We start from the raw sequence: 26,080 nt of genomic DNA on the forward strand, positions 1-26,080 counted from the left end.
CCTCCATCCCCTCTGACCTAACTAAAACCTTTCAATACCTTAAAATCTATTACAACCTTTGTGGTGTATTTGCTTATAGCTGGAGGGATGTTTTGTTTGTGCTAAACTTTTATTATTGGTACTATCTACTGACCATCTTTTGGGGGGGGGGGCACGTGACATCTGGGTCAAGAAAAACTGAAGAAAATGGCATTGGATGCCTCTTATATACCCCTGGTACACTGACGTCAGGGAAGAAGCGACAGCAACTGACGCCGGACCAAGACTTTGGAATTCAGGCCGACTGCAGGACCGCCTGACTACAGGATAACCCTAGTGTGATGACTGCATCAGGGTATACACTCTAACATCTACATTTATGGTAGGTACAAAATTGTACTTTTTCTTCCCAAATTTTTCCAACAAATGTGAATATTTCTTACATTTGCTGGACATTCACAGACAATTAAGCTTTTGCCTCAGCAAGACTAAAGAATCTAGAAAATCAGACCAGTTATTTGTATCCTTTTCTGGTCCAACTCTGGGAAAATCGCCAAGGTTACTTTATCTAAATGGCTAAGAGACTTACCTTCATATACAATAACAAGAACCTGTAGTTACTTCCGCCTGTGAGAGCACATTTACCAGATTAATAGCCACCAGCTGTTTTCCACTCCAAGGTTTCCATGGATGAAGTATGAGCAGCCGCAACATGGGCTACTCCACATACCTTTATCACTCATTACAAATTGGATTTATTCTCCAGGGGAAGAGCATCCTTTGGCTTTATGGTTCTCAGGAATATCCTTCCATAAGGCCACCCAGGACCTGAAGTAGCTGGGGACTCTTTCCAAAAGGTCAAGGATGAGTGAAGATTGACAACATCATATAAAGAAGTTATGTACTCACCATAACATTCCATCCGTGTTGTCTTTCTTCATTCATCCTTGACACCCCACCCTCCTACCCCTGCTGTAGACTTCCAGGAGGATTGGGTACTTGTCCTGGAAACTTGTTAGGTTTGATCTTGGACATAGCTTCTTCCTTTTTTTTTTTTTTTTTTTTTTACAGATTCCTCTCTCTTGCTGTATGACTGCAAAGTCAATTTGAGGTAATATGGGGAAGGGGTATTGTGGATAGAGTCTGAGCTTGAGAGTTTTTGGCTGGCTCAAGCATCTACAGCATCCAAGCCGGTTCCGAGGAGTGGAACAGAGTACCAGAGGTCAAGGATGAATGAAGATAGACAGCACAGATGAAATGTTATGGTGAGTAAGTAGAACCAGATTTTCTTGACTACTGTACCAATTATGTCCTTGAATTTGAGTCCCTTATTTTCTTTGCCAGTGGTTCTAAATATAATGTGAATAACAAAGGGAAAAGAGGACACCACTGCCTGGTTCCTCTGCTCAAGCCGAAATGATCGGAAATGACCCCCACCCACTTAATTTTCATCTCCGATCCCTCATATATCCTCCTAAACAACCTTATTTTTTCAGGAAATGCAAATGCTTCCATTGTCCTGCCCGTGAAGTCCCAGCTTACTCTCAGTTGCTTTCTTTGCATCAAGACTTACAAAAACCAATGGTACTTTCTTGCATTCTGCATCCCTCTGGGTCATCAGTGTTGTGTTAATGTCAAATGTTTGCCTCCCCTCCACAAAACCACATAGATCCATATCTATCAATTTTGGCATTCTTTTTGTCATTCTTTTAGCTATTGACATGAACAGTTTCTAATCATGGTTTAGTGTTGATAATGGGTGTGTATGAAGCTGGGCCTGATGGATCGTTACCGTCTTTAGGTATTACAGCGATCACTGCATCCTTCCAGGATGTTGGTACTTCTCTTAAAGTTGTTAAAAAATCTTCCAGATCTTTCAGTTTTTCCCTCCTAGCTTCCGAACTTCCACAGGAATAACCATCTATTGCTGGGGACTTTCCTATAGATAGGTTATACATCACAATTTTTGTCTCATCTCCTCCTATCCTAACCATTAATAGTCTCACCTACCTCTAACCTTGGCATATTTAATTCTTCCATAAACATTTCCATCTTTTCTTGATTTCCATATTTCTGTGCTTTTATAAAGACTTTCATAGAGGTTTTGAAATCTTTTTTTAATACCTCTACAGGATCTCTTGTTACCTTCCTTGTTATAGGCTCCCTAAGCTTAGTGACAGCCCTTTTTTCATTTTGTTGCCTGAGTTGTGCTAAAAGTTTTTGTGCTCTAGTGTTATCAAAAAACAGTTGCTTAACAGTCATTCTAAACTCGTGCATATTATTGAGGTAATCCTTTGTTTTGCTTAGTATTCTGCAATTGATCATCTTGTTTTGTGAGATTCCTCTATTCTGTAGTACTTTAACTTTTGTCATCCCTCTAAGTAATTCTTGTTGCATCTTAACCTTAGCTGCCTTTCCTTTATTTCCACATTATTTTTAAACTCCACCGTCATTTTATCCCACTCCCTAGTTGTATTTTCAAAAGAAATTTCTATCCATCTTACAACCTCTGAATAGTCTCGAGTACTCATTCTTTAAATTCATCTCTCTCAACAGGTGGGAAAATTCCAGTGTCTCAATTTTGTTATTACCATATGTTTTTTATTTTAGTTATTGGCGCATGATCTGAAAGTTATTTGGTGCAAATCAAGACCTTCAGTTAAATTGCACATGTTCTTGTGAAATGTTATTTCCATCTAGCCTAGCCCAGTTTTTCTACCTTGGGGAATAATTTGTAAATTCACTCTGAACTTGTATTAACCGAATTCACATTTTCCATGCCAAATATGTTCATCAATTTCTTCAAAAATCTTTGTTATACTATCCCTTCTGGAACCCCCAGACACATTTTCACTGCTGTAAATCCCATTCCATTCCCCACCTATAAGTAATATTCTTTGCTGGAAAGTGATAGTTTCCCCCAAAATTGTCTAAAGCTCCATTATAGCAGTTTTAGGTGGAATATGAATACATGCCAGTAGCCCGTTAGCGCTACAAATATACTGTTATCTTTTTTATCCTAGTCTATCAGTACTGGAGCTCCTCTTCCAATTAATATAACTACTTTTCTTTTCCTTTGTTTTGGGTATTCCACTGAATAACCATCCTGAAAACCTTTCTTTATCAAGTTCACATGTTAATTTATTTTTAAGTCTCTCTCCTGTAACATAGCTATTTGCACTCTACATTTATTCATATAGTTCACTATTTTCTTTTTTGTATTTGTCTGTGAAGCCATTGACATTTAAAGACATTACAGAAAGCATCATTGCATTAAAGTATTATTCCCATCTTTTATGTACAACATCTTTTCTGTCAATGTCTAGTTCCAGCGTTTGTGTTGCATACACTGTTCGGCAGGTTGAACTTGAAGTTTGTTTTATTGAAAGCTCTCAAACAAAACAAACACACACACAATACCCCCTAAAACCTATTAACTTAATACTAGCTGACAAAACTATGTACACCTTCAAATGTTGCAATTTTTATTACTCCTAATGGGAACAAAAATTTCAAACTGAGAGCCACACTTAGACTTGAGTTAACCTAAAAGAAAGGTTATGCATGCTAAAACATTTCGAGCAGCCTGTGCTTCTACTAAATATTAATTAGATTTCCTTCTATTCACATGTTGCAGTATTCATAACAGTAGGGAGGTTGCTGCCTGCAGCACCGACATCCGGCCAGTATACCAAAGTCTTGCTTCAGGGGAGTACGTGTGACATCCTGCGCTAGGGTCATAAAGTGACATAGGGTATAAAAGTGATGTCTGCACGTACCCTCTTCAGAATTTTTCTGCCGCAGTGAATGTTTGACTCCAGTTTGGGAAGCAAATCCTAATTTCAGACCACTAAAAACGACGGTTACAGATAAGTACCCTGTGGAGTTTTCTTTATTGCTAATACATGCAAAGAATAATCCACGACCTTGAAGAAAGGAACCAGAACTCTGCTAAAGTCCACAAGGCTGTATTTTTATTTCTGAAGTGTTCCAAAAGTCACAGATAAAATCACACTGAAGTATTCCAAAAATCACAGATAAAATCACACAAGCGCTTTCGCTCAGGCAGTCCTGAGCTTTATCAAGTGAAAACAAAATGCAGTATGCAGTAACCTCCATTAAATAGCCTAGCAATTATACAATTAATTAATTAGTAAGTCTAGTACTAAGGTGTGGTGCTTTGGAGTTGGATGTTAAAAGTTAGTCATTATACCAACTCAAAAAATGAAATGTTTGCAACAACATCTGCACTTAAATAAAAATGACTAATCATAAAAAACATTTTAAAATACCAGTTTCCTAGGTTTCAGAACATAAAAGTCTGAAGTCTGGTTGGGGTTGTAGATTGTTAAGGAATATGCTTAAAGATGTGTTTGGATTGTCAGTGAATTGTTAAAAACATATAACTTTTTATTTTTACTTTGCACTGATAAAGACATGCAACATTAGCTGCGTGAGATATTTTTGATGCCCATCCATATACCATTTCATATAGAATTTGATTTATTAGTCAGAATCCTAAAACCGTGGATGTTCAGTAATTTAATATGCTGTGTGGGGATGCTGTAGTATGAAGGGGTCAAGTATGAGAGTTATAACCTAGCCCTCCTAAGCTTGAGGACCGGTTTAATGCTGATCATCCCATTCAGACCTGGTGGCTTCCCTGCATTCAGTCTCAACTGCCATAATAGTTCACGGTAGCCCAAGGTGGATTCCCAGTCACCACCTCTTGCATCTGGCTCAACCTGTTCCAGAACTAGAAACTGAATTTTGGGATCTGGGCAGGAGAGTGAGTGTTTATAGAAGGCATTGGTTTCCTTCTTCCTGGTCATGTCATAAAGATGCTCGTGAATCGTTTCCTTAATTCCCTCTCAGTTTGCCCACATAGAAACTTTGACAGTTGGTGCACATCCCCAAGTATCGACCCTCTAGAGGCACAGGTGTAAAATCCAGTGGGGTGTATCTTGTAGTTCCTAGGCAGGAGGTATGGTGCTGTTTCTTTAGATATGGCATGACATTGGGCACAGGCACCACATCTGAAAGTGCCCAGCCTTGGTTGTTTACCTTCATCTTTTTCTTTGATTTCTTTCAAATAATTCCTTTAGATTGGCCCCTCTTTTACGAACAAAACTGGGTTTAGGTGGTATATAGTCTTTTAGTTCTTCAAAGAGGGTTAAAACCCCAGTGATGTAAGATTGTTTCTTCCAATTCATAGGAATTTGATGAGTATGTGTGTGCAAAACTGTTAGTGTGAACAGTATCCTTGTTTTGTGTATTGTTGGTCACTGGTACAAACCCCTAGTATTGGTTTGTAGAGGGAATGTCGTGCAGATTTTACCTCTGCTGCTAGAGTTAGAAATAGTTCCAGAGGGTAACCTCTCTCCAAAAAAAGCTTTTTCAAAAATTCCACCTCAGAATCAAAATCTTTCTCCGTACTGCATATTCTACTTGCTCTGATGAGCTGCCCCTTAATGATCCCCCTCTTTTGATATGGTGGGTGGGCACTTTCGAAGTGTAGCAAGGAGTTGGAAAATGTTGCCTTGCGATGTAGTTTGGAATGGAAAGTTTTCTGATTGTATTACTACAATCAGAAAACTTTCCATTCCAAACTACATCGCAAGGCAACATTTTCCAACTCCTTGCTACACTTCGAAAGTGCCCACCCACCATATCAAAAGAGGGGATCATTAAGCAGCTCATCAGAGCAAGTAGAATATGCAGTACGGAGAAAGATTTTGATTCTGAGGTGGAATTTTGAAAAGCTTTTTGGAGAGAGGTTACCCCCTGGAACTATTTCTAACTCTAGCAGCAGAGGTAAAATCTGCACGACATTCCCTCTACAAACCAATACTAGGGGGGGGGTTTGTACCAGTGACCAACAATACACAAACAAGGATACTGTTCACACTAACAGTTTTGCACACACATACTCATCAAATTCCTATGAATTGAAGAAACAATCTTACATCACTGGCCGTTTTAACCTCTTTGAAGAACTAAAAGACTATATACCACCTAAACCCAGTTTTGTTCGAAAGAGGGCCAATCTAAAGGAATTATTTGAAAGAAATCAAAGAAAAAGATGAAGGTAAACAACCAAGGCTGGGCACTTTCAGATGTGGTGCCTGTGCCCAATGTCATGCCATATCTAAAGAAACAGCACCATACCTCCGCCTAGGAACTACAAGATACACCCCACTGGATTTTACACCTGTGCCTCTAGAGGGTCGATACTTGGGGATGTGCACCAACTGTCAAAGTTTCTATGTGGGCAAACTGAGAGGGAATTAAGGAAACGATTCACGGCATCTTTATGACATGACCAGGAAGAAGGAAACCAATGCCTTCTATAAACACTCACTCTCCTGCCCAGATCCCAAAATTCAGTTTCTAGTTCTGGAACAGGTTGAGCCAGATGCAAGAGGTGGTGACTGGGAATCCACCTTGGCTACCGTGAACTATTATGGCAGTTGAGACTGAATGCAGGGAAGCCACCAGGTCTGAATGGGATGATCAGCATTAAACCGTCCTCAAGCTTAGGAGGGCTAGGTTATAACTCTCATACTTGACCCCTTCATACTACAGCATCCCCACACAGCATATTAAATTACTGAACATCCACGGTTTTAGGATTCTGACTAATAAATCAAATTCTATATGAAATGGTATATGGATGGGCATCAAAATATCTCACGCATTTTATTGCATGTCTTTATCAGTGCAAAGTAATAATAAAAGAAAAAGTTTTAACAATTCACTGACAATCCAAACACATCTTTAAGCATATTCCTTAACAATCTACAACCCCAACCAGACTTCAGACTTTTATGTTCTGAAACCTAGGAAACTGGTATTTTAAAATGTTTTTTATGATTAGTCATTTTATTTAAGTGCAGATGTTGTTGCAAACATTTCATTTTTTGAGTTGGTATAATGACTAACTTTTTTAACATCCAACTCCAAAGCACCACACCTTAGTACTAGACTTACTAATTAATTAATTGTATAATTGCTAGGCTATTTAATGGAGGTTACTGCATACTGCATTTTGTTTTCACTTGATAAAGCTCAGGACTGCCTGAGCGAAAAGCTGTGATTTTATCTGTGATTTTTGGAATACTTCAGTGTGATTTTATCTGTGACTTTTGGAACACTTCAGAAATAAAAATACAGCCTTGTGGACTTTAGCAGAGTTCTGGTTCCTTTCTTCAAGGTCGTGGATTATTCTTTGCTTGTCTTTGGTTTTTTGTGCATTACTTCACTTTATTGCTAATACATACATGTCCACTAGAGAGGGGAAGTGTGCTTGTGGGAGATGAATTCCTCACAAGGACTTGCACGATAAGTGCATATTCTGTTTAGGCGAGGCCCACAACCTTATGTTCTGCCCTATTTGCAAATCATTCATTCTGAAAAAGCTTTGCAGCTGTCTGGCCGCTCTTAAACTTTACTTGGGAAAAGCAGAGGCTTTGAAGTCTTGCGGTCAGAATGGAGGGAGGAGGCCCATCCAAAAAATTGCCATGGAAGGCCAGGAAAACCAGGCCAGATTACCGTGCTGCGCCTCAGATGTCAGGGGAGATTCTTGAGACTGATGAAAGCCCAGGATCTCTTTGGACATCTGTTTCCTTGATGGGCCCAGTAACCACTGTGGAAGCTTAACTACCGGAAACTTTAAGTACGTCCGCTAAGGCATGCCAGCCATCAGATCCTGATGGTGGAGGGGAACCATGGCTCATTCATTCGGAGGGCCCTGCTCTTGCTCTTCCATCCACCCAGAGGTCCACTCCCTCTCTTTCTCTACCATCTACCCCAATGAAGAAAGAACAGAAAGTAAAGCACATAGAAGCACATCCTGTTCCAGGATGGGAAGCTTTCTCTCTGAGCCTGTTTAAGGCATTCCTGGCCCTACAGACACAGCAACAATACTCTCTCCTACAGGGCCCCCTTCACTTGTATGAGAGGAAGAACTCTCTTTAGCTGAAGATTCTGTGACCTGTGAATCACAAGTAGATTAACCCAAGGATTTCATTACCCAAGAGCAAGAGGATCCAAGCACAACTAAGGTGGTGGATCCAACAACATTCTGAACCTGGGTCTTCCACTATAACCACCCTCCCCAACCCAGCACATGCATACAGATGCTTCAGACCTAGTATTGGGGGGGGGGGGGGACTACCATGAAAGGCTTCGTAGTACGGGAAACCTGGCACCTTACTCTCCAAAAGAAGCATATCAATGTGAGGAAAATGACTGCAGTTCTGGGCCTAAAAGCCTTCCTCCCTCGCCTGCATCTGGGCCCCCTTCAAATCTTCACTGACAACACCACAGTCATGTAGTATCTCAACAAACAGGGAGGGACCAAGGCCTACCTCCTCTGCTGGATAACATTACAAATCTGGGACCTTGCCTCCAGGAACAGCTTATCCCTGTAGGTACCATACATCCCTTCCCAGGACAACAAACAAACGGATATTTTCAAAAGAACATCCTGTCTCTCTAGCATGAATGGATTCTGAACAGGGACACCTTTCTAGACTTTGTCCACCGGTGGGGCACACCTCAGGTAGATTTGTTTGCCTCCTCCCAGAACAGACAGTTGGAAACATTCTGCACCAAGGACCACACTCCAATTGCCTGGAGAGTAGATGCCTTTAGCATTCCATGGAAGGGGCAGTTTCTGTTTGCATTTCCACCCTTCCTTTTCATTCAGAAAGTCGTCCTGAAAATCAGGAGGGACAAACCAAAAATCTTGCTGGTGGCTGCTTATTGACCAAGGCAGCAATGGGTCCTCCTACTTCTCTCATTAGCCAAGGGCAATCACCACAAGTTACCCCGCAAGGTGGACCTTCTCACACAACAAAAGGGAACTCTTATTCACCCTCACCAGCAGATGTTAGGTTTAACACTCTAGGTGATAAACTTTTAATCCCTTTCAGACACCACTACTCCAAGGACATGCTTTTAGTCCTGAGGAAGGCTAGGAAACCGACTACTAGGAGATCCTACTTATCGAAATGGGAAAGATTCTCCAACTGGTGTCTTCCTAAGGACAGGGATCCCTGCCAGGCAACCTCCCCTCCCTTACCTGCGTGTGTGAAGTAATTAAGGCTGGTCTTTTGTACTCTTTACTCTTCAGTGGAAGTCCACCTGTCAGCAATTTAAGCCTGTCTACCACTTGATCCTCCTTTACTAACCAGGCTAGATGTCAAATTATTCCTAAAAGGGATTTTGCACATCAGACCACCAAGAAAACCCATCTCACCCCCCTGGGACCTAAACTTCGTTCTGGAAAAACTAACACTGGCCCCATTCAAACCAGCTAGTGCTGATACGCTCCAAATGTGTTCATGGAAGATTACTGCTGGTGGCCCTTATCTCAGCTAGAAAGATGTCAGAGTTGCAAGATCTAATGACCTGCTCTCTCCCTACACCACCATCCACAAGGATAGGGTAACCCTTCTTGACTAATGTGGTCCATGAACTGTCCCTAAACTAATCCATTCACCTGCCCACCTTCTTCCCCTCTCCAGCCAATGACAGTGAGTGGATACTACATTTCCCTCGATATGCACTGATGACTAAGGTTTTATCTAGACAAAATGAAGTCCATCAGAAAATCTAATCAACTCTTTGTATCCTTCCAGCCTATGGCCTTGGACAAGGCTGTCTCCAAACAAACCATTTCCTGTTGGATTAGGAAAACTGTTTGCTTCTGCTACTCCCACCATGACAATCGCCCCAGGGCGTAAGAGCTCATTCTACCAAGGGCGTAGCAACTTCCAAAGCCTTCCTCAAAGGCCTGGACACAGCTTCCATCCTGGAAGCAGTGAACTGGTCACCCATTCACACCTTCACTAGACACTACAAATTGGACGACATATCCAGAGCCGTAGCAGGGTTTGCTAGAGAAATCCTGTAGGGTTTTCTAGAATCACCTACATCCCATCCACCCTTTCTTCTAATTTAAGCTGTGGTACTCTCCCACACTTAGAGTACTACAACATAGGAATAGAAGGACATAGAATAGTTGTGTAGAATCTTACCATAACCATAGATGTCCTTCTCTTTCATGTTGCAGTATTCATCCTCACACACCTATCCCCCTTTTTTGTTTTTACTATTGACTGGTTTAAAGAGCATACTGAGCCACTACTCTAGACTAGGGTCAGACTAGCCAGCATATGACACTTTGCACCTCTGGTTGACATCTTGTTACTCTTTATGGGACTGACTGGCCATTTAAGTAATGAGGTCTGTGCGCGCAGACGTCACATTTAAGGTCCCTGGTTTATGGCCCTACGTGTGACGTCCCACGCACCTACAGCAGCCAGGCTTAAGCTTTTGTATAGGAGCAGACGTTCAGGTTACCTGAGGCAGGGTATCCCACACTAAGAATACTGCAACATGGAGGAGAAGGACATCTATGATTATGGTAAGATTTTACACAGCTATTTTTTCTCTCTATATTATCCATCAGGGATATTTCATAGTTTGGAAATCCCTTCCTCCCTTTTCAGGCTTTTCCCAACCTCCTGTGGAACAGCTTTCTCATTTTCAGGAGGTTCTTCACTGTCTTTTGTCTCTGGGCACTTCAAGCTGTGCCTCCTAACCAGGTAGGGAAAGGATTTTATTCCAGAAATTTTGTAGTCCCATGAAAGGATGGCACTTGGATACCAGTTCTGATTATTTCCCACCTGAATACCTGTCTCCAGAATCTTTCCTTTCAGAAGTTATCTCTGCAGACATTATTCCCTCCTGTTCTACCCCAATGATGCCCAACTTCTCATCAGCATCCATTCTCTTTAGGATTTTTTTTTACATTTCTCTGTCTCTTCCCTGCATTTTAGTTCTCTGCTTTGCCCTTTGGCCTCTGTGCAGCCCCAAGGGTATTTACCAAATGCTTTGCTTCTGTCATTGCTTTTTGCAGGATTTGAGGAATTCAGATTTTTCCCTATCTAGACAATTTGCTTGTTCAAACTGGTTCCCCCAACACCTTGCTTCAAGATCTGAAGTTTACTTAATTCCCTGTTGCACAGTGTGAAGTTCACCATAAACTTTCAAAAAATAGTTCTGATGCCTTCACAGGATCATATTTTTCTTGGCTGTATACTGCAGACAGTTCCCATGCTGGCATCTCTGCCTGCCCCCAAGGCTCTCTCTAATTGCTTTTTTCCAGTCCCTTCTTCCTCTGAAGCCTGTTACAGCCAGGGCATTTCTCAGGGTTCTCTCCTTTGTCTGCCACCATTCCAATGATGCCTGTCACCTGGATCCATATGAGAACTCCGGTGGTACCACAAGTCACTGTGGCTTCAGCATTGCCACCCCATGGACTTCCTGATACCTTTCCTTCCCTGTCTGAAGCTCGAGCTTCAGTGGTTGATTCATCAACCTTCACTCATCCCAGGGCTTCCTTGTCAAGCTCCAGTTCCAACTCGGGGGCTTTTTACATACTCCTCAGACAGAGGGCAGATGTCCTTGTTCAGAGCCTGATTTCAACAGATGTCAGACCACATCAGTATAAACGAGATGAGTGCTTTGCTTCTGGCTTTTCAGGCTTTTCATTCTCTTTCATTCTCTTTCATCCCATGCCCCTCAAAGTTTTCACAGACAGTACCACAGTGATGTGGTTTGTCAACAAGCAAGGGAGACACAAGGTCCCATCATCTTTGCAGACTAGCTCTTCAGATCTAGTTATCCAGTATCAAAGGACTCTTCAGGCAGTTTACATTCTTTCAGAGCACAGTCTTATGGATGGACTCATTGAGCAGGTTCAGGACACAAGCTCATGAATGGATGCTTCATAGAGATGTTTCTGGTTGTCTAGTTCTAATAATCGAAAGCCCACTTACCCGATGACAACACTGAACCGTTATTTTACTGAGCAGTCATACTGCCTAATTTTTTCAAGTGGTAAGTATGCACTTGGCCAACATGGAATGAGAAAGTTCACTGCAGAATGTCAAACTTACTCAGGTGGGGGGGGGGGCTACATCCCCCTAATCTAAGTATACCAACTCAGAGATCGCAGTACAGTGGTGAAAAGGGCAAATTTCCCCATGTTGGCCAAGTGCATACGTACCCTGTTGAAAAAAAAAAATTTGATAGTGTGATTGTTTGGTAAAGTAATGATTCGATGTTATCTTGGTAAAGTAGTCTTCAGGTAAGTTGGCTTTTGATTGTTAAAAGTAGACCCCCTCCTAAACATTGTCCATCGGTAGGGTATTCCTCTGATAGGTCTTCTAGCCTCTTCTCTGAGCAGAAAACTTTTTTTTATTCTGTTCCAGACTCCCAAATCCTCTGGCTTGGAAAGTGGGTCCCTATTTTTTCTTTGGAAGATGTTTTTTTACTCCTCCTTTCCCCATTTACCATGAGTCTTGCAAAAGATCGGGCAGGACTCTCCAAAAATTTTGTTAGTGACATTTTTGGCCTATACAGCACCGGCACCCCTTTCTTTCTCACTTTGCCTGGGGCAGTCTCCACAAGTTACCTCACCACTTGGATCTCTTCATACAAGACAAGGGATCTCTTATCCAGCTTCTTGTCCACTCTTCAGCTAACGCTGTGAGGTGATAGGGTTTTAATCCCTTTCAGACACCGTTTTTCTGAGGATGATCTTTGGATTCTGCAGAAGGCCAGGAAACCCACTGCCAGGAAATCATGTGCATCTAGATGGAAGTGATTTTCTGTATGGTGCCTCTCTCGCCTTCAGGATCTCGTATCTGTAGAAGTTCCTTTGGTTCTCTTATTTTTGTGATCTGCGCCATGCTGGGTTGACATATTCTTCAATTAAAGCTCACCTGTCATCAGATGTTCTTTGTTTCACTGTTGCAGTCATCACATTTGGGTTATCCCTGCCAAGGTAGCCCTCGGCCAGCCCAACTACCAGAGACTTAGTATTTCTGCGCCGGTTGCTGTTGCTTGAAGACTGACATCAGGTCATCAGGAGTATAAAGTAAGGCAGCCGATGCCATTACATCAGTTTTTCTTGCCATGGAGCTGGAAGCAGAAGCAGTTCACAGGAGTGCCAGTCGGCCGCTACCTGAGTTTTCGTCTACCGAATTGAAGTTGAAGTCTTCTAAAGCTTAAATACCCCATTGGGGATCCTTTTTTCTTGCACTAACCGATGTCAGAAAGTTAATTGTCTCACCTGTGGAAAGCAAATACCACACCGAGACTTCCACTCTTACTGTGTCACTTGTTTAGGGCTAGATCATGGCATCCCCCATTTCCGCTTCTGTGTTTTGTTCAACCCCAAAACTATCTGTTGTCGGGCCCTTATTGTAGCCAGATATTTTTGCTTACAGTCCTGTAATTCCGATATGGCTTCAGTAAGCCATCCGACATCAGATCTTCCGAAAAAAATGTAAAGATAAACTGAGACTGACCGCACAGGTCCAAACCTACTGATGATGCTTCATTAAGCTAGTCGTCCGTTCTCTGGTCCTCCTTGAGCTTTCGCAGCCCCTGATGCCCACTTCAGTTGTTTCACATGACTCTGAGACCCTTTCAGAGTCTGGTATACCGCAAAACTCTTCGACTAAGGATCCTGAGGTTGTCTTTACCTTGGATGGGTCTGGAGCCACTGTGCAGGCACCGGCTTCTGAGGAAGCCCTTCTCACTACCGAATCTCGACAAAAACACGTCTTCTTTCGAGACTACTGTTCTTTCAAAAAACGAGTTTCTTAGGCCCAGGGTACGAACCATACCCAAGAAACAGATGACCCACTCTCAGCCGCCTGCTTCTTTGCCTCAGTCTCAAATGCTTAAAATGGCAGAATACCTTATCATGCTGATCAGGGGAAGCCAAGGTACCCCCCCCCCCAAAAAAAAAGGAAAAGAGATATGTCCCCTATAGTTGTGTCTGAACAAGAGTCAGATGAATCAGATGCATTTTGAGTATGAAGACATGCAACCCCTCTCCACTTATGAGGATTCTGATGCAGAGGATTCCATTCCTTCAGCCTCTACCCCAGAAGATTTTTCCTTTGGGGAAACCTTGCATTCTTTAATTTTTCAGTGGAGGAGTCAGGGCTACCCTCAGTCTAAAAAGAGACTCTGGGAATGCTTAGATCTTCCACAACACAGACCCTTGGCCATCCCCCCAGTCCTGGATGTTGTGGAGGATGTTTTCCTCGAATCCAGCTTGACTCCTGATGCCCTACCCTCCTACACCCAAAAAAACAGACAGGTACTATAGAGAGTCCCTGACTCGCACAGATATCTTTTCAAAAATCCAACAGCTGACCCCGAGGTCATTTCTCAAAGGCCAAAAGGGATTAAAGCAACCTCTACTAAGAATCCCATCCCCTCACAGGGATTTCTGAGCATTGGACAGGGTAACAAAGTATATACCTCAGCTACTCTTGTTATCAGGGCACTACATTGTCATTTCCATATGATGAAATTTCATCAACATACCTTGGAACTCCTTAAACAAAAAATGTCTTCTCTTCCTGCTTGGGTAGAATCTAAAGATTTGCAAGAGTTAATGCATTCTGCAAGTCAAGTAACTAAACACACCTTGCACTGTGGCTTTGACGCACTAGAAAATTCTTGCAGGGCAGCAGTCACTGATTCTGTCATTAGAAGGCATGTATGACTTAAAGAACAACCCCTGCCAGACCATGTCAAATGTAAATTTTTGGATGCCTCCTTGCACAAGGGTAATTTATTTGGCACTAAGGCAGAAGAGGTCTTAAAGATGTTAAAAAGATTGTCCATCCAAACTGCTCCTTTCCTGCTCCTAGTAAACCGGTCCAGCCTAGGCCCTGTGGAAATAGACCCCCCCCCAGACAGCAGCCCCAGAGAATGCAGAGATCTAAACAGTGGACTACTTCCACTTCGAAACCAGGGAGTTCTAAGTCACCCCTTTATGGTAAGAACTCACAATGACTCACCTCCGCCACCCCTCCCTCTGCTCACCTTCACCTACCCTTAGGAGGAAAACTTTCCTTTCACTCAAGCAACTGGCCACCATTACCATGGACCAATGGGTTCTGAACCTTGTGTCTCAGGGATTCAAATTTTTCTTCCACACCCTTCCAACCACAAGAGAGTTCCCAGATCTACCACCGAATCAGTGGGCAGAGTCACAAAAGCAAATCCTTTCCCTGCCCTCTATGAAGGGCAGTAGAGCACATTCTTGCAGAGCAGATAGGCCAAGGCTTCTACTCCAGACTTTTTTTGGTGCCCAGAAAAAAGGGAACATGGTGCCCCATCCACGATCTATCCATTCTAAACACCTTCCTGGTGATCCCAAAATTCAAAATGCTCACCCTCCAGCAGCTGCTACCCATACTGTCCAAGGACGCTTGGCTAGCCACCTTAGATCTAAAAGAGGCCTACCTCCACATTCCTATCAGGGAATCGTGCAGGAAATTTCTCCACTTCAGGGCAGGATCGCAGTGCTTTTAGTTCTCTGTGCTTCCCTTTGGCTTATCTACTGCTCCCAGAGTTTTCACAAAATGTCTGGCTCCGGCCATTGCGTTTTGCAGACAAAGAAATATTCAAATTTACCCATACTTAGATGACTGCCTTATTCGGGCAGAGACCGCCAAGAAAAGCTGCTCAAGCACCTGGCCTTTGTAAAGACCCTACTTAACCCCCCGAGGTTACACAATCAACTAAAAGAAATCCAAACTGGTGCTCACCCAAAGGATTATCTTCCTGGGAGCAAGTCTGGGCACAGCATCCCAGATTGCATACCTTACACCAGAGAAACAGTTTCCTGACAGCCTGCTTCTCTCAACTAGCTACCAGGCCCCAGCTATCTGCAAGGAAGATTCTGCTAACTCTGGGGTTCATGCCATCTTTCATACTACTCATTCCCTATGCCAGACTGCATATGGCTAGGCTTAAAATGGCTCGCAAGGGCAGTTAGTTTAGTACTTAACCTATGAACCTATGAGGAAACTTCAGTGGTACCTTAAGAGCCTTTGGTGTCAACACCTGGAAACTATCCTACCTATAATTCCTTGCCTCAGATGAGATTTCCTTTGGTGGGCAACAGCATGCTCCTACAAGGGACAGCCTTTCTCTCCACCCCCCTCTGCCCAGACCCTCACCACAGATGCATCAGATTACGGTTTGAGGGCATACTTGGATCGCAAGTGCATACAAGGCCAGTGGAGCCCACAGCAAATCCCTCTGCACATCAGTCAAAAAGAAATGATGGCTGTGCAGCATGCCTTGATAGCTTTCAAGCTTCTTCTATCTCTTGGGGTTCTCCTGAACAAAACAGACAACACCACTGTGATGTGGTACATCAGCAAGCAGGGAGGGACTCGCTCCTACCCTCTATGCAAGCTGGCCATGACCCTTTGGCGCACAGTCTCTTCCATGCAACTACACCTGTTAGCACAATTCCTGCCAGGCTCTGTCAACTCTCTGGCAGACCAATTAAGCAGAAATCTTCTGGACCCACCCGAGTGGCGACTCAACAAGTTTACCTTCACCCTCATAACACAGAAATGGGGAACTCCGAAGGTCGATCTGTTTGCCCCCCACACCAGCTGTCAGCTCAGCAAATTGTGCACCAGTGAGCATCATTGTATGGCTTGGAAAGTGGATTCCCTGTCCTTTCCCTGGGTCATTCTCTTTGTCTGTGCCTTTCCTCCCCTGCCTCTCATCCCCAGAGTACTGCTCAAAATAAGGGATGAAAAACCAAGGACCATTATTATAGCTCCAGACTGGCCCCGACAACAATTGTACCCCTTGCTGTGCAGCCTGTCCCCGATGCCTCTATGGCATCTTCCGCAGATCCCAAACCTCCTGACCCGGAGGGAAGGGGAACTCATGCATCCCCAATTGCAGACACTCAGTTTGGCAGCTTGGCTTATTCCCTAACACCGAACCATTTTGCCATCCTCAGTAAACATGTTCTGGATGTTATCTGTGAGGCCAGACGTCTTAGCACTAGAAAGTCCTATGCAGATAAATGGAAAAAATTCTGCACCTGGATCCAAGCTAAGGGAGCCAATACAGCTCAACCTTCCATCCTTCTCATCCTGGATTACTTACCTGACCTACTGTATAGTGGTCTCTCTTTCTCCTATATAAAAATTCATGCCTGTGCCATTTCTGCTCATTTTGCCACTGAGCACCCCCTTTTCTCACATCCTTTGATCTAACAGTTCCTCAGAGGGGCTAGCAACTTGAGGCCTCCAAGAAAGGCACCAACACCAGCTTGGGACCTTAACTTTGTCTTGGAAAATCTCATCCTGCCCCCTTTTGAATCATCTTATTCTGCAGAGCTAAAATTTCTCTCCTGGAAGACGGAATTCCTTCTGCCATCACTTCTGCCAGAAGAGTATCTGAGCTGCAAGCACTCAAGGCTGTGGAACCCTTCATCATCTTCCATGCTGACAGGGTATTCCTCAGAACTAACCCATCCTTCATGCCCAAGGTGGTGTCCAGTGTGGCTCTCAGCCAATCCATTAATTTGCCCACCTTTTTTCCTAATCCCCAGAACAAGGGGGAAAGGATTCTTCACTCTAGATCTGCACAGACATCGCAGATTCTGTCTAGACAGGACTAAATCCTTCAGAAAGTCTGATCAATTGCTGGTTAGCTTTGCTACAGGGGCAGAAGGCAAAGCAAACCATTTCCAAATGGATAGCACACTGCATCCATTTCTGCTACAAACACCATGGAAAGCCTCCCCCCAAGGGGGTCAGGACACAGTCCACCAGACCAGCCTCCACCTCTGCAGCTTTCTTCATTAGTCCCCACTAGGGACATCCTGGAGGCTGCCACTTGGACATCTGTTCACACTTTTACCAAGCATTACCACATGCCTCTTCTCCAAATCCAGTGCAGGGTTTGTATCTGCAGTCGTGCAGGCCATCCTAGCCAACCCCTAAGTTCCTTGACTGCCTCCACCCTCTTCCTCAACTTTGGGAATCTACCCAAATGTGATGACTGCAACAGTGAAACACGAGGAACATAGTACAGTTGTGTACACTTACCATAAATGTAGATGTCCGAGTGTATTCACTGATGTGGTCCTGGTTTGCCCCCCTCCATCCCCCTTTATTCTCTTACCTTTCTACCTTGTTGTTCTCCTTTCCTTACAAGGGACATATTGGTATTTATTTTCCACTGGTGGGGTTCTTCCACCAGAACCTGGCCTCCTATCCTGGGAGCTTCTGACAGGTTAGGGCAGGAAAAACTGATGTGATGGTGTCGGCTGCCTTACTTTATACTACTGACAACCTAACGTCAGTCTTCAAGCGACAGCAACCGACGCAGAAATACTAACTCTGTGGTATTCAGGCTGGCCGAGGGCTACCCTGGCAGGGATAACCCAGATGTGATGACTGCAACACTCCTAACATCTACATTTATGGTAAGTGTACACAACTGTACTTTTCTGTTTGTCTGGTCTCTAGATTTGAAATCAAGAAATTTCTTAAAGGCATCCTTCATATCAGACCTCCCAGGAAGCCTGTTTCACCCTCCTTGGGACCTTAGTTTTGTTCTTGAAAGTTTGACTCGTGCTCCTATTGAGCCTGCTTCTTCAGCTTCCTTATATTATTGTACATGGAAGACTCCTTTGGTCTCTCACTTCAGCCAAGAGTGTGTCTGAACTTCAGGTTCTCATGACTGTTTCTCCTTTTTTTATTTTTCAGAGACTGGGTCTGTATTTATAGTAATCCTTTTTTATGCCAGTGGTGGTCAATGAGTTGTCCTTTTCAGTCTGTTCACCTTCCTTTTTGTTGTTTTTCTTCTCTGCAGTCTGCCAGTGAGAATGTTCTTTGCTGCTTGGATTTGCATAGACAGCTTGGATATTTGGATAAAACTGAAATTATTCTCAAATCTGAGCAGCTTTTTTTGTTTCCACTTAGCCATGGATTTTGGGTTTGGCTGTTTCTAAACAAACCATGTCCTCATGGATTTCTGAAGCCATTTCTTTGTTTCATGAAAAATGTTTTTCCTTGTTGGGAAAGGTACATTCTGCTAGGGCAGTTGCCTCCTCTGGTGCTTTTTCCAAGGGACTGGATACCATTTCCATCATTGAGGCTGCTACTTTATCTTCTGTTTGTACTTTCACTAAGCATTACAAGTTGGATGTTATTTCCAAGGCTAAGTCTGCCTTTGCCAAGACTATCCTGCATGGTTTTGTAGAGGTCTGTTCCATGCGTTCCTCCTCTCAGGCTTCCACTTAAGCTCTTGTACTCTCCCTTAGGTAAAGAATATTGCAACACTGATATTGTAGTATGTAGTACAGTTGTGTAAAATCTTACCATAGTAGTAGATGCCCTTCTCTTCACTATTGCAGTATTTGGTTCCTCCCCCATTCCCCCTCTCTGACTGTTGTCCTCCTGGCCAAGGGGCCCTTCTCCCTTTATCATTCTGGATGCACACATTCCTGTTTTGTCCATAAGGGTATTGTGTCCCTCTTGGGGCTTTTCCTGTTCTGAGTATCTGTTTCTACAACACCTTTATGCCCTATGTTGTGCACGGGGAGCATATGTGTGACATGCGTTGTCTGTAAGAGTTTAAGACTTTGGTATACTAGCCCGGACATTGTGCTATCCTTGGCAGGAGATCCCTTTAGTAAAGAATACTGCAACATTGTAAAGACTGGCATCTACTCTTATGGTAAGATTTTACGCAACTGTACTTGCCTGTAGTACATGGTTTGATTTCCTCAGCCTTCATTTGCCTTTTGTGTGTCCTTGAACGAGTCACTTAACTTTTCAATGTTTGGGGGCACCTGGAAATTTTTCTAGGCTCTCTAATAGTTTCCAGACTGCAAGTCTAGTAACTACATTTGAATTTGAAGAGGGGCCTTGTGTAAGACTGCTTGGAGGAGGATCCTTACATGTGATGGCTCGGAGGGGGAGAAGTTTTTTTTTTTTAAAATATGGATATTGACTGAATAATCTTTCAGAGAGTACATGTATACAGTGCCATTTTTAAACACTGAAAAAAAAAAAACATTTCTGCATACTTGTCTGTCAAAGTTCCAGAGGCTGTAGATTGGCCTTTTTTTTTCCTTTGTTCTTATCCAGATTGCATCTCTAGCTTTTCAGCCTGTCCATGGCCACAGCAGCATGTCTACTACTTTTTTTGTTCCCTGCTCCAACAACCATTGGGCACACCTTCCTCCACCTACTGGGGGTAGTTTATTTGGTATCACAAAAGGTGAGAACTCTAAGGCCTGTTTGTTCCTTTCCTTACAAGGGTGAGAGACAAACAGCAAAAGACTAGGAACATCACCTGTCCAAGGTCATATCTTTCTGTACAAGGCCTTGATTCCCATGGTGCCAAGTGATGCAGTCCAGGTTGTGGCATGCAGTGAGTGTCAGCAAGGCCACACCTACTTCCAGAAGTGAGTGACACCCCCCACCACCACCACCACCACCACCACAAGACTGTTCTGCTTCCCTTTGATACCAGCACTACCATGAGTCTCGACTAGGGATAGTACAACAGGCTTTGCCACACCAGACATGTTCCCCCCTCAAAAGAGTGTGTGAGTAAGCATAGTCACATCACCCCTTAGAACAGTGCCACCTCCTGTGGGGGATACCTGAGGTAGTGGTCAAACCAATTTTTGAGCTCCTAGTCACAGCTTTAATGTTGTACTCCAGGAGAAATAGGCAGCCTTGTTTAAATGTACCACAGCTCCTTTCCTTGTTTACTGAAGAACACAACTGGAGCAGATATTTCCATACTCTGGTAATTGCTTAATTAAAACTCATTTCATCTAAATTCAAATGTATGTGCATATCAGCTAGGTGCTGTTTAAAAAAAAAAAAAGTGTAGAACAGCATATGAAACAAACAGCTTTAAGTTTAACGTGCAAAAAAATGTATAATTAAAGTATATGTTCCCCAAAAAGCAAAGTCGGAGAGGTATGTTTTTTATTAATCTTTTAAAACCATCGAGGGTAGAGACTGACCTCTCACCCACCCTTTAGAAGGCTGCAGAGATATGGTCCTTCAACAGCAAAGAAGCACTGTGCAGATGAGCCTAGCCAAACCCTTGGAACCTTAAGCACTCCACTCCAGGGTTAGAAATGTACAGGTCATGAGCAATATTTTACCAGTTAAGAAGTTCCCTAAAGTAGGGGGACGCAAATTGTGTAGGGCCGAATATGCCAGGACGTCAAAAGTGATATGTACCTAGATCTGGTTGTTTCTTCTTCCGTCCTTCTCAACTTTAATAGATCAATTTTTGTTCAGTCTCAGTATGACTGGGGCTAAAAAAAAAAAAAAAAAAAAAAGTGATATGTACCTGAACTGGTGGCTATTGTAGACTCTGCAGTACTTGGCATGATGTGATGGCATCAAGGTACTACATTGTTTCAGAGCTGCATAATTCTGCACTTGTTGCAGATGGTCAGTCTCAAAAGCCGACAGTCCATGGTACATGGCATTGTAGTAGTGTAGCTATAAAGAGACAATTTACTTGAGGTAAATCTGTTAGTGGGATATGGTGCTTAGTTATGGAGATGTTGTATAAATGTTATCAGGAAGATTTAGCAATTGGCACATAGTCTGGCCCTTGGACACACATTTCAGATGGTCACTTACTTGGTAATATCCTGTGACAACTGAAGTGGAGTAATGAATAGAGATACGACTTTCTGTAACTGTTGTCTTGGAAGTCCTGATTGTCCATTTGTGGTCACAGTCGGTCTCTGAATTATTTTTTTTTAAAGTAGGCTTAGATTTTTGAGTTAAGGGAAGGTATTGCAGAGTCGGTGACTCTTCATTTGCCCAGATGTTGAAGTTGTGGAGAACTGACTGGACAGTGACAACACAGAGGAAGCAGTACTGTCAGTAAACTGTTGAAAGCACATCTATGCCCTGCCTGGTGGACTATACATAAGGAGCTGCCAGTAATTTGTTTTGCTACCATAGCATATTCAAGCTGAATTTTTCTTTAACTCACTACTGGAATGATAAAAGATGGCAGCCCCACCAACAGATTTAGAAAACCAAAAAGTCAGTGGGCAGAGTGGCCTCAAGATTAGGTCCCACAATTGTCATTGTGCCAGCTTTTGATAAATGCCATATTGATGGCACAAGGCTAGGTTCAGGTTGTATTCTGCTTGTTCTTGACAAATGTGGTATTGAAATAAAGCATCTTGTCTGGAGTTGCAGAAGAATAGGCCCTATTTACCTGTTCCATTTGAGAGAGAATTTGTGGGCACATGTTGATCAAGCAACGTGATCCACAGTAACTGTAAATAGTATCATATTGTGCCCATGCTGTGTAAAGCCCTGATTGTGACTTTATTGGATGCCTGTCCTGTGCTTCCTGCCAGTAACCAGCTTACTGTCAGAAAACAGCAGTACTGGAGTGTATATCCTTGGAGTGTTTCAAAAATGTCAGTAATTCAAGCTCCATTTATACAGAGGGGGGATAATGTGCTTTTTGTGGTAGGTCCTCTGAGTTTAAACGCAGCAGGGCTTTGTAGGATGCAAAGCTTTACCTGTTCAAAACAGATTACTGTCTTAGAAGCTTGGTCAGCACTAAAGCCTCTTGGGTTGCTCTCAAGAGTAAACTGGCCAGGCAGTCGTAGTATACAATGTTGTGTTCTCTGTCCTCAACACATGGGTACGTCAGAGACGAGGTGGACAACATGGGCTTTGGCTCCAAGTCACATGCTCCTTTCCCCCCTCTCTACAACCTTCAGATCTCATTTGCTGCCCTAAATGGTGTTCTCCAGTGCTAAACTTTTTTTTTTTTTTTTTTGCAGATAAGTAACACTTTTTCATTTGAATGAATTTTTGAGGGCTGTCTAGTTTTTTGCCTGTCCTACTCTGATGGGTTATTTTTTCCTCAAGTAAAAAAAAAATGTAGTTAAAATTTCTGATTAGTGTTAGATCCTAGTATTCTGCAAAATAGATGAAAATGTATGAAATAGAGTGCAACTAGTTTTCTTAAAGAAACCTTACAAAAACGTACTGCTTTAGTAGCCCATTGACAAAGGGAAAATGAGGTTTTGAGCATCTGTATGCATTTGTCAGAGTTGTATTTTTACATGGTCATCTTGCATTCTATTACATGTGATGACACTTCATGAGCTAATTTTTAAAAACTTGATAACTTCTCTCAGGTAGTGTTAAGTGCTGCCTTATGCTCATAGGAGGTGCACTGTTTCTTGACATGAACTCAACTTTTGCAACAATATTCTGGATATTATCAGTCCCACCTAAGCAGTTTACCCACGTTTCTTCCATTACTTATGCAAGTGTCTTGAAGACTACACCCACAAAAGTCTGGCCTGTCTGTCAAGAATGCATAAGCTCAACAAAACTGGAACTGCACACACTTAACTTATGTCACATACCTCCCAATGACCACTTTTAATAAGAGTTTCACATACCATGACCTTGGATAGATTTCATAATATAATTTCTGGAGTTCACAATGCACCAAGCTAGAGAAGGACTTCATATGGCAGAGTTTGCATACTGAACCCCCCCCCCCCCCCCCCAAAAAAAATTCTTAGTTGGTAACAGTGGAAATTGTGTACCTTGCTAGAGTGTATTTTTCCCCCTTTATTTTAAAAACTCTTAGTTTGTGTTAATGTCGGACTTGCTTTCTCCCTATCACCCCTGAAATTAACAAAAAAGGAAAGATGGAAGTGGTGACGCTGGATATTTCTTTTAAGGAAAGTATCATATTGACATTTGTGGAATGAGGAGGCATTTTGTGCTCTTGCGGTATCAAAGGATGTCAATTGGGCTAGCATTGACAGATTGTATATAATTCTTCTTAACGATTTGTATTGTGGGCTCTAGTCCTGTTATTTAAGCTTCTGTTATGATAGGTATACTCACACACATTGTATGTCCTGTGATCAAGAAGTTGTTTTGTGCCTTTTTGTAGTATTCCCAGGAAGTATGTATGCTTAGACAACTTTTCTAATATTTCAGTAGCATATACTGTATGTTACAGCGTCACTCCTCTCTGCCCTAGGATTAGCTGTGCTGTTTAACCTGTTTCATCTCATGCTGCCCTTTTTGTTGTATAGATATTTTTGAGTGCACATACATGAGAATCTTGCTGCCTTCCCAATGTTTGCACTTACACAAATGTAGATTATGCATGTCTGTAAGCTTAATTTATTGCATCATTCTCAACAGGTGCTTCTGAACCACGAAACATGGCCTACATGAATCGCCTTGGGATCTGGGGTGAAGGAACACCATTCAGAGAGTTCAGTGATTTCATTCAAGCTGTAGAAAGACGGTAGTAACATTTTAATTTTTTGTGCTTATTTAAATTCTAGTAATGTAATTTGTTCAAAATTGCACTGTCCCATTTATGATTCCACCATATTTTTATTTTCAATTTTATGCAGGGGTGTTGGAGCCATGGAGATAGTTGCCATGGATATGAAGCTACGAGGAATGTATATAGCAAGACAGCTGAGTTTTGCAGGTGTGACCTTCAAAATTGAAGAGGTTCCCCTTTCCCAGGACTATATTAAAATGTATAACAAATCTGTAAAACTGGTAAGAATACTTGTTTGACCTTTACAAAACAAATATAGCTAGTGAGATTCACAGATGCCATTGTCTGTCTTGAGCTTCAAAAAATCCAGCAGAGAGATGTAGTAATAAAATAATTAAAATGTGATGAAAGCCAGGATAAAAGATTTAATAACTAATTTGAAAAGTGTGTGGTGGGCAGAGACATCTGATGGTTTAGATGGTCATGTGCAGAATGAGAGGTTGGGTTTGTGTCAATGTGCATTGAGTTATAGAAGATAAATTGGAAGTGAAATATGTTACACATGTTCTAAGTGTGGTGGACAGTTGAGCCCAAACTGGAAAAAGTCAGTTATGGAGAATGTGGGCATCGTGGGAATGATGCAGTGCATTTCCAAAAACCTAATTTACAGATTACCTGGTTGCGCAAAGTTCAGAGAGACTGTCCTTTAACCAGTAACAGAAGCTCTTGGCTTCTAGTTCAGAATACTTAGAATATGGTTTTACCTGGTTTCAGGATGTTTAGAAAGTGCAGGTCTTGAGTGGGATTGGGGATGTATCTGCTCTCGAAACAGCCTAACAACTAAATTTGCAGAATTAGGTGAGCAACAGTGAAGTGTACTTGGAAGGAAGACACATTTTTCCTAATTTGATAAAATTACATTTTGCTCAGCTAAAACTTAACACCAGATGCTAATCAGATGGACAAAGCCACATATGTTTTCTGGATAGCTGTTTAGGGAAAATAAATACCATGTATATTATCTTTTCATTCCATGTTGGAGTTTTGGGGGGGACGGGGGACGCAACTCCGCATTTGCTTAAGCTGTCAACCGTCATTAATTAACACTTTTTGCAGTTTGCACGGAAAACAATTATTCATCTTCCTTTTTTTGTGTGAGTACTTCCCAAAGCATGATATGCAACAGAAGTATGCTTTTCTAAACATATATTTCATTCTCGGACTGAAGAATATAGGGTTGCATTTGTCCTTATTGATCCTTGTAATTGTGAAGTGCAGTTAAACTGAAAACCAGTTAATTGTGATTGGATTATTTTCATCATAACTACAGTGTTTTGGATTAAGTTTTTTCTAAGATGCTGAAAAGTGGTTTGGTGCATGATGAAAAAGTAGGGTGGTGCAGCCCTTTAGTAGTGTTTGCTTTTTCACCATGGTTGTGAAACCACTTTTTAGAATGCTTAATTAAGGTATTGAGATGGTGGGTTTGCAGAGGCACTTGCCTCATGTACAAGAATGTTTGGGCATTTTTTTATTAAATGTATCTGTTACGATGTCTTGTGTGTATTATATGGTATGATTTTTGCTTGTGTTGGTTTTAGGGAATTTGTATTTTGGTTTTGGTGGTCAGCGGTTAGTGTTGTCGCTTCACAGCAAGAGGTTCTCCCGTTAGATTCTCGGCCGGAGCACCTTCTGTGTTAAGTCTACATGTCCTCCCCGTGGTCGAGTGATGTTAAAGACATGAAGGTAGGTGCAAGCATGAATGGGCGTACCTTTGTTGAAGGTTGGGCGTCGGGCTGGCAGCTCGGCACCGTAAAATCCACTGCCAATCATGAGCGGACCACAGTACCGCTGTGGCGACCCCTAACCGGGAAAAGCTGAAAGACTTTTTATGAATCCACAATGT

General features: G+C 42.5%; 1 protein-coding gene across 1 annotated transcript in view; it reads left to right on the plus strand.

The window, feature by feature from the left end:
- The window catches only part of SBNO1 (strawberry notch homolog 1), a gene marked incomplete in the record, with an annotated part of 3,303,179 nt that overhangs the window by 1,114,174 nt on the left and 2,162,925 nt on the right, over positions 1–26,080 (plus strand). Inside the window, 2 exon segments of the mRNA XM_044068578.1 lie at positions 24,087–24,192; positions 24,305–24,458. Coding sequence (XP_043924513.1) covers positions 24,087–24,192; positions 24,305–24,458 — 260 coding nt within the window.

Source organism: Protopterus annectens, chromosome 4.part0 (genome assembly GCF_019279795.1).
Source record: "Protopterus annectens isolate FY-2018-M chromosome 4.part0, PAN1.0, whole genome shotgun sequence".
In the NCBI taxonomy this organism is placed as follows: Eukaryota; Metazoa; Chordata; order Ceratodontiformes; family Protopteridae; genus Protopterus; species Protopterus annectens.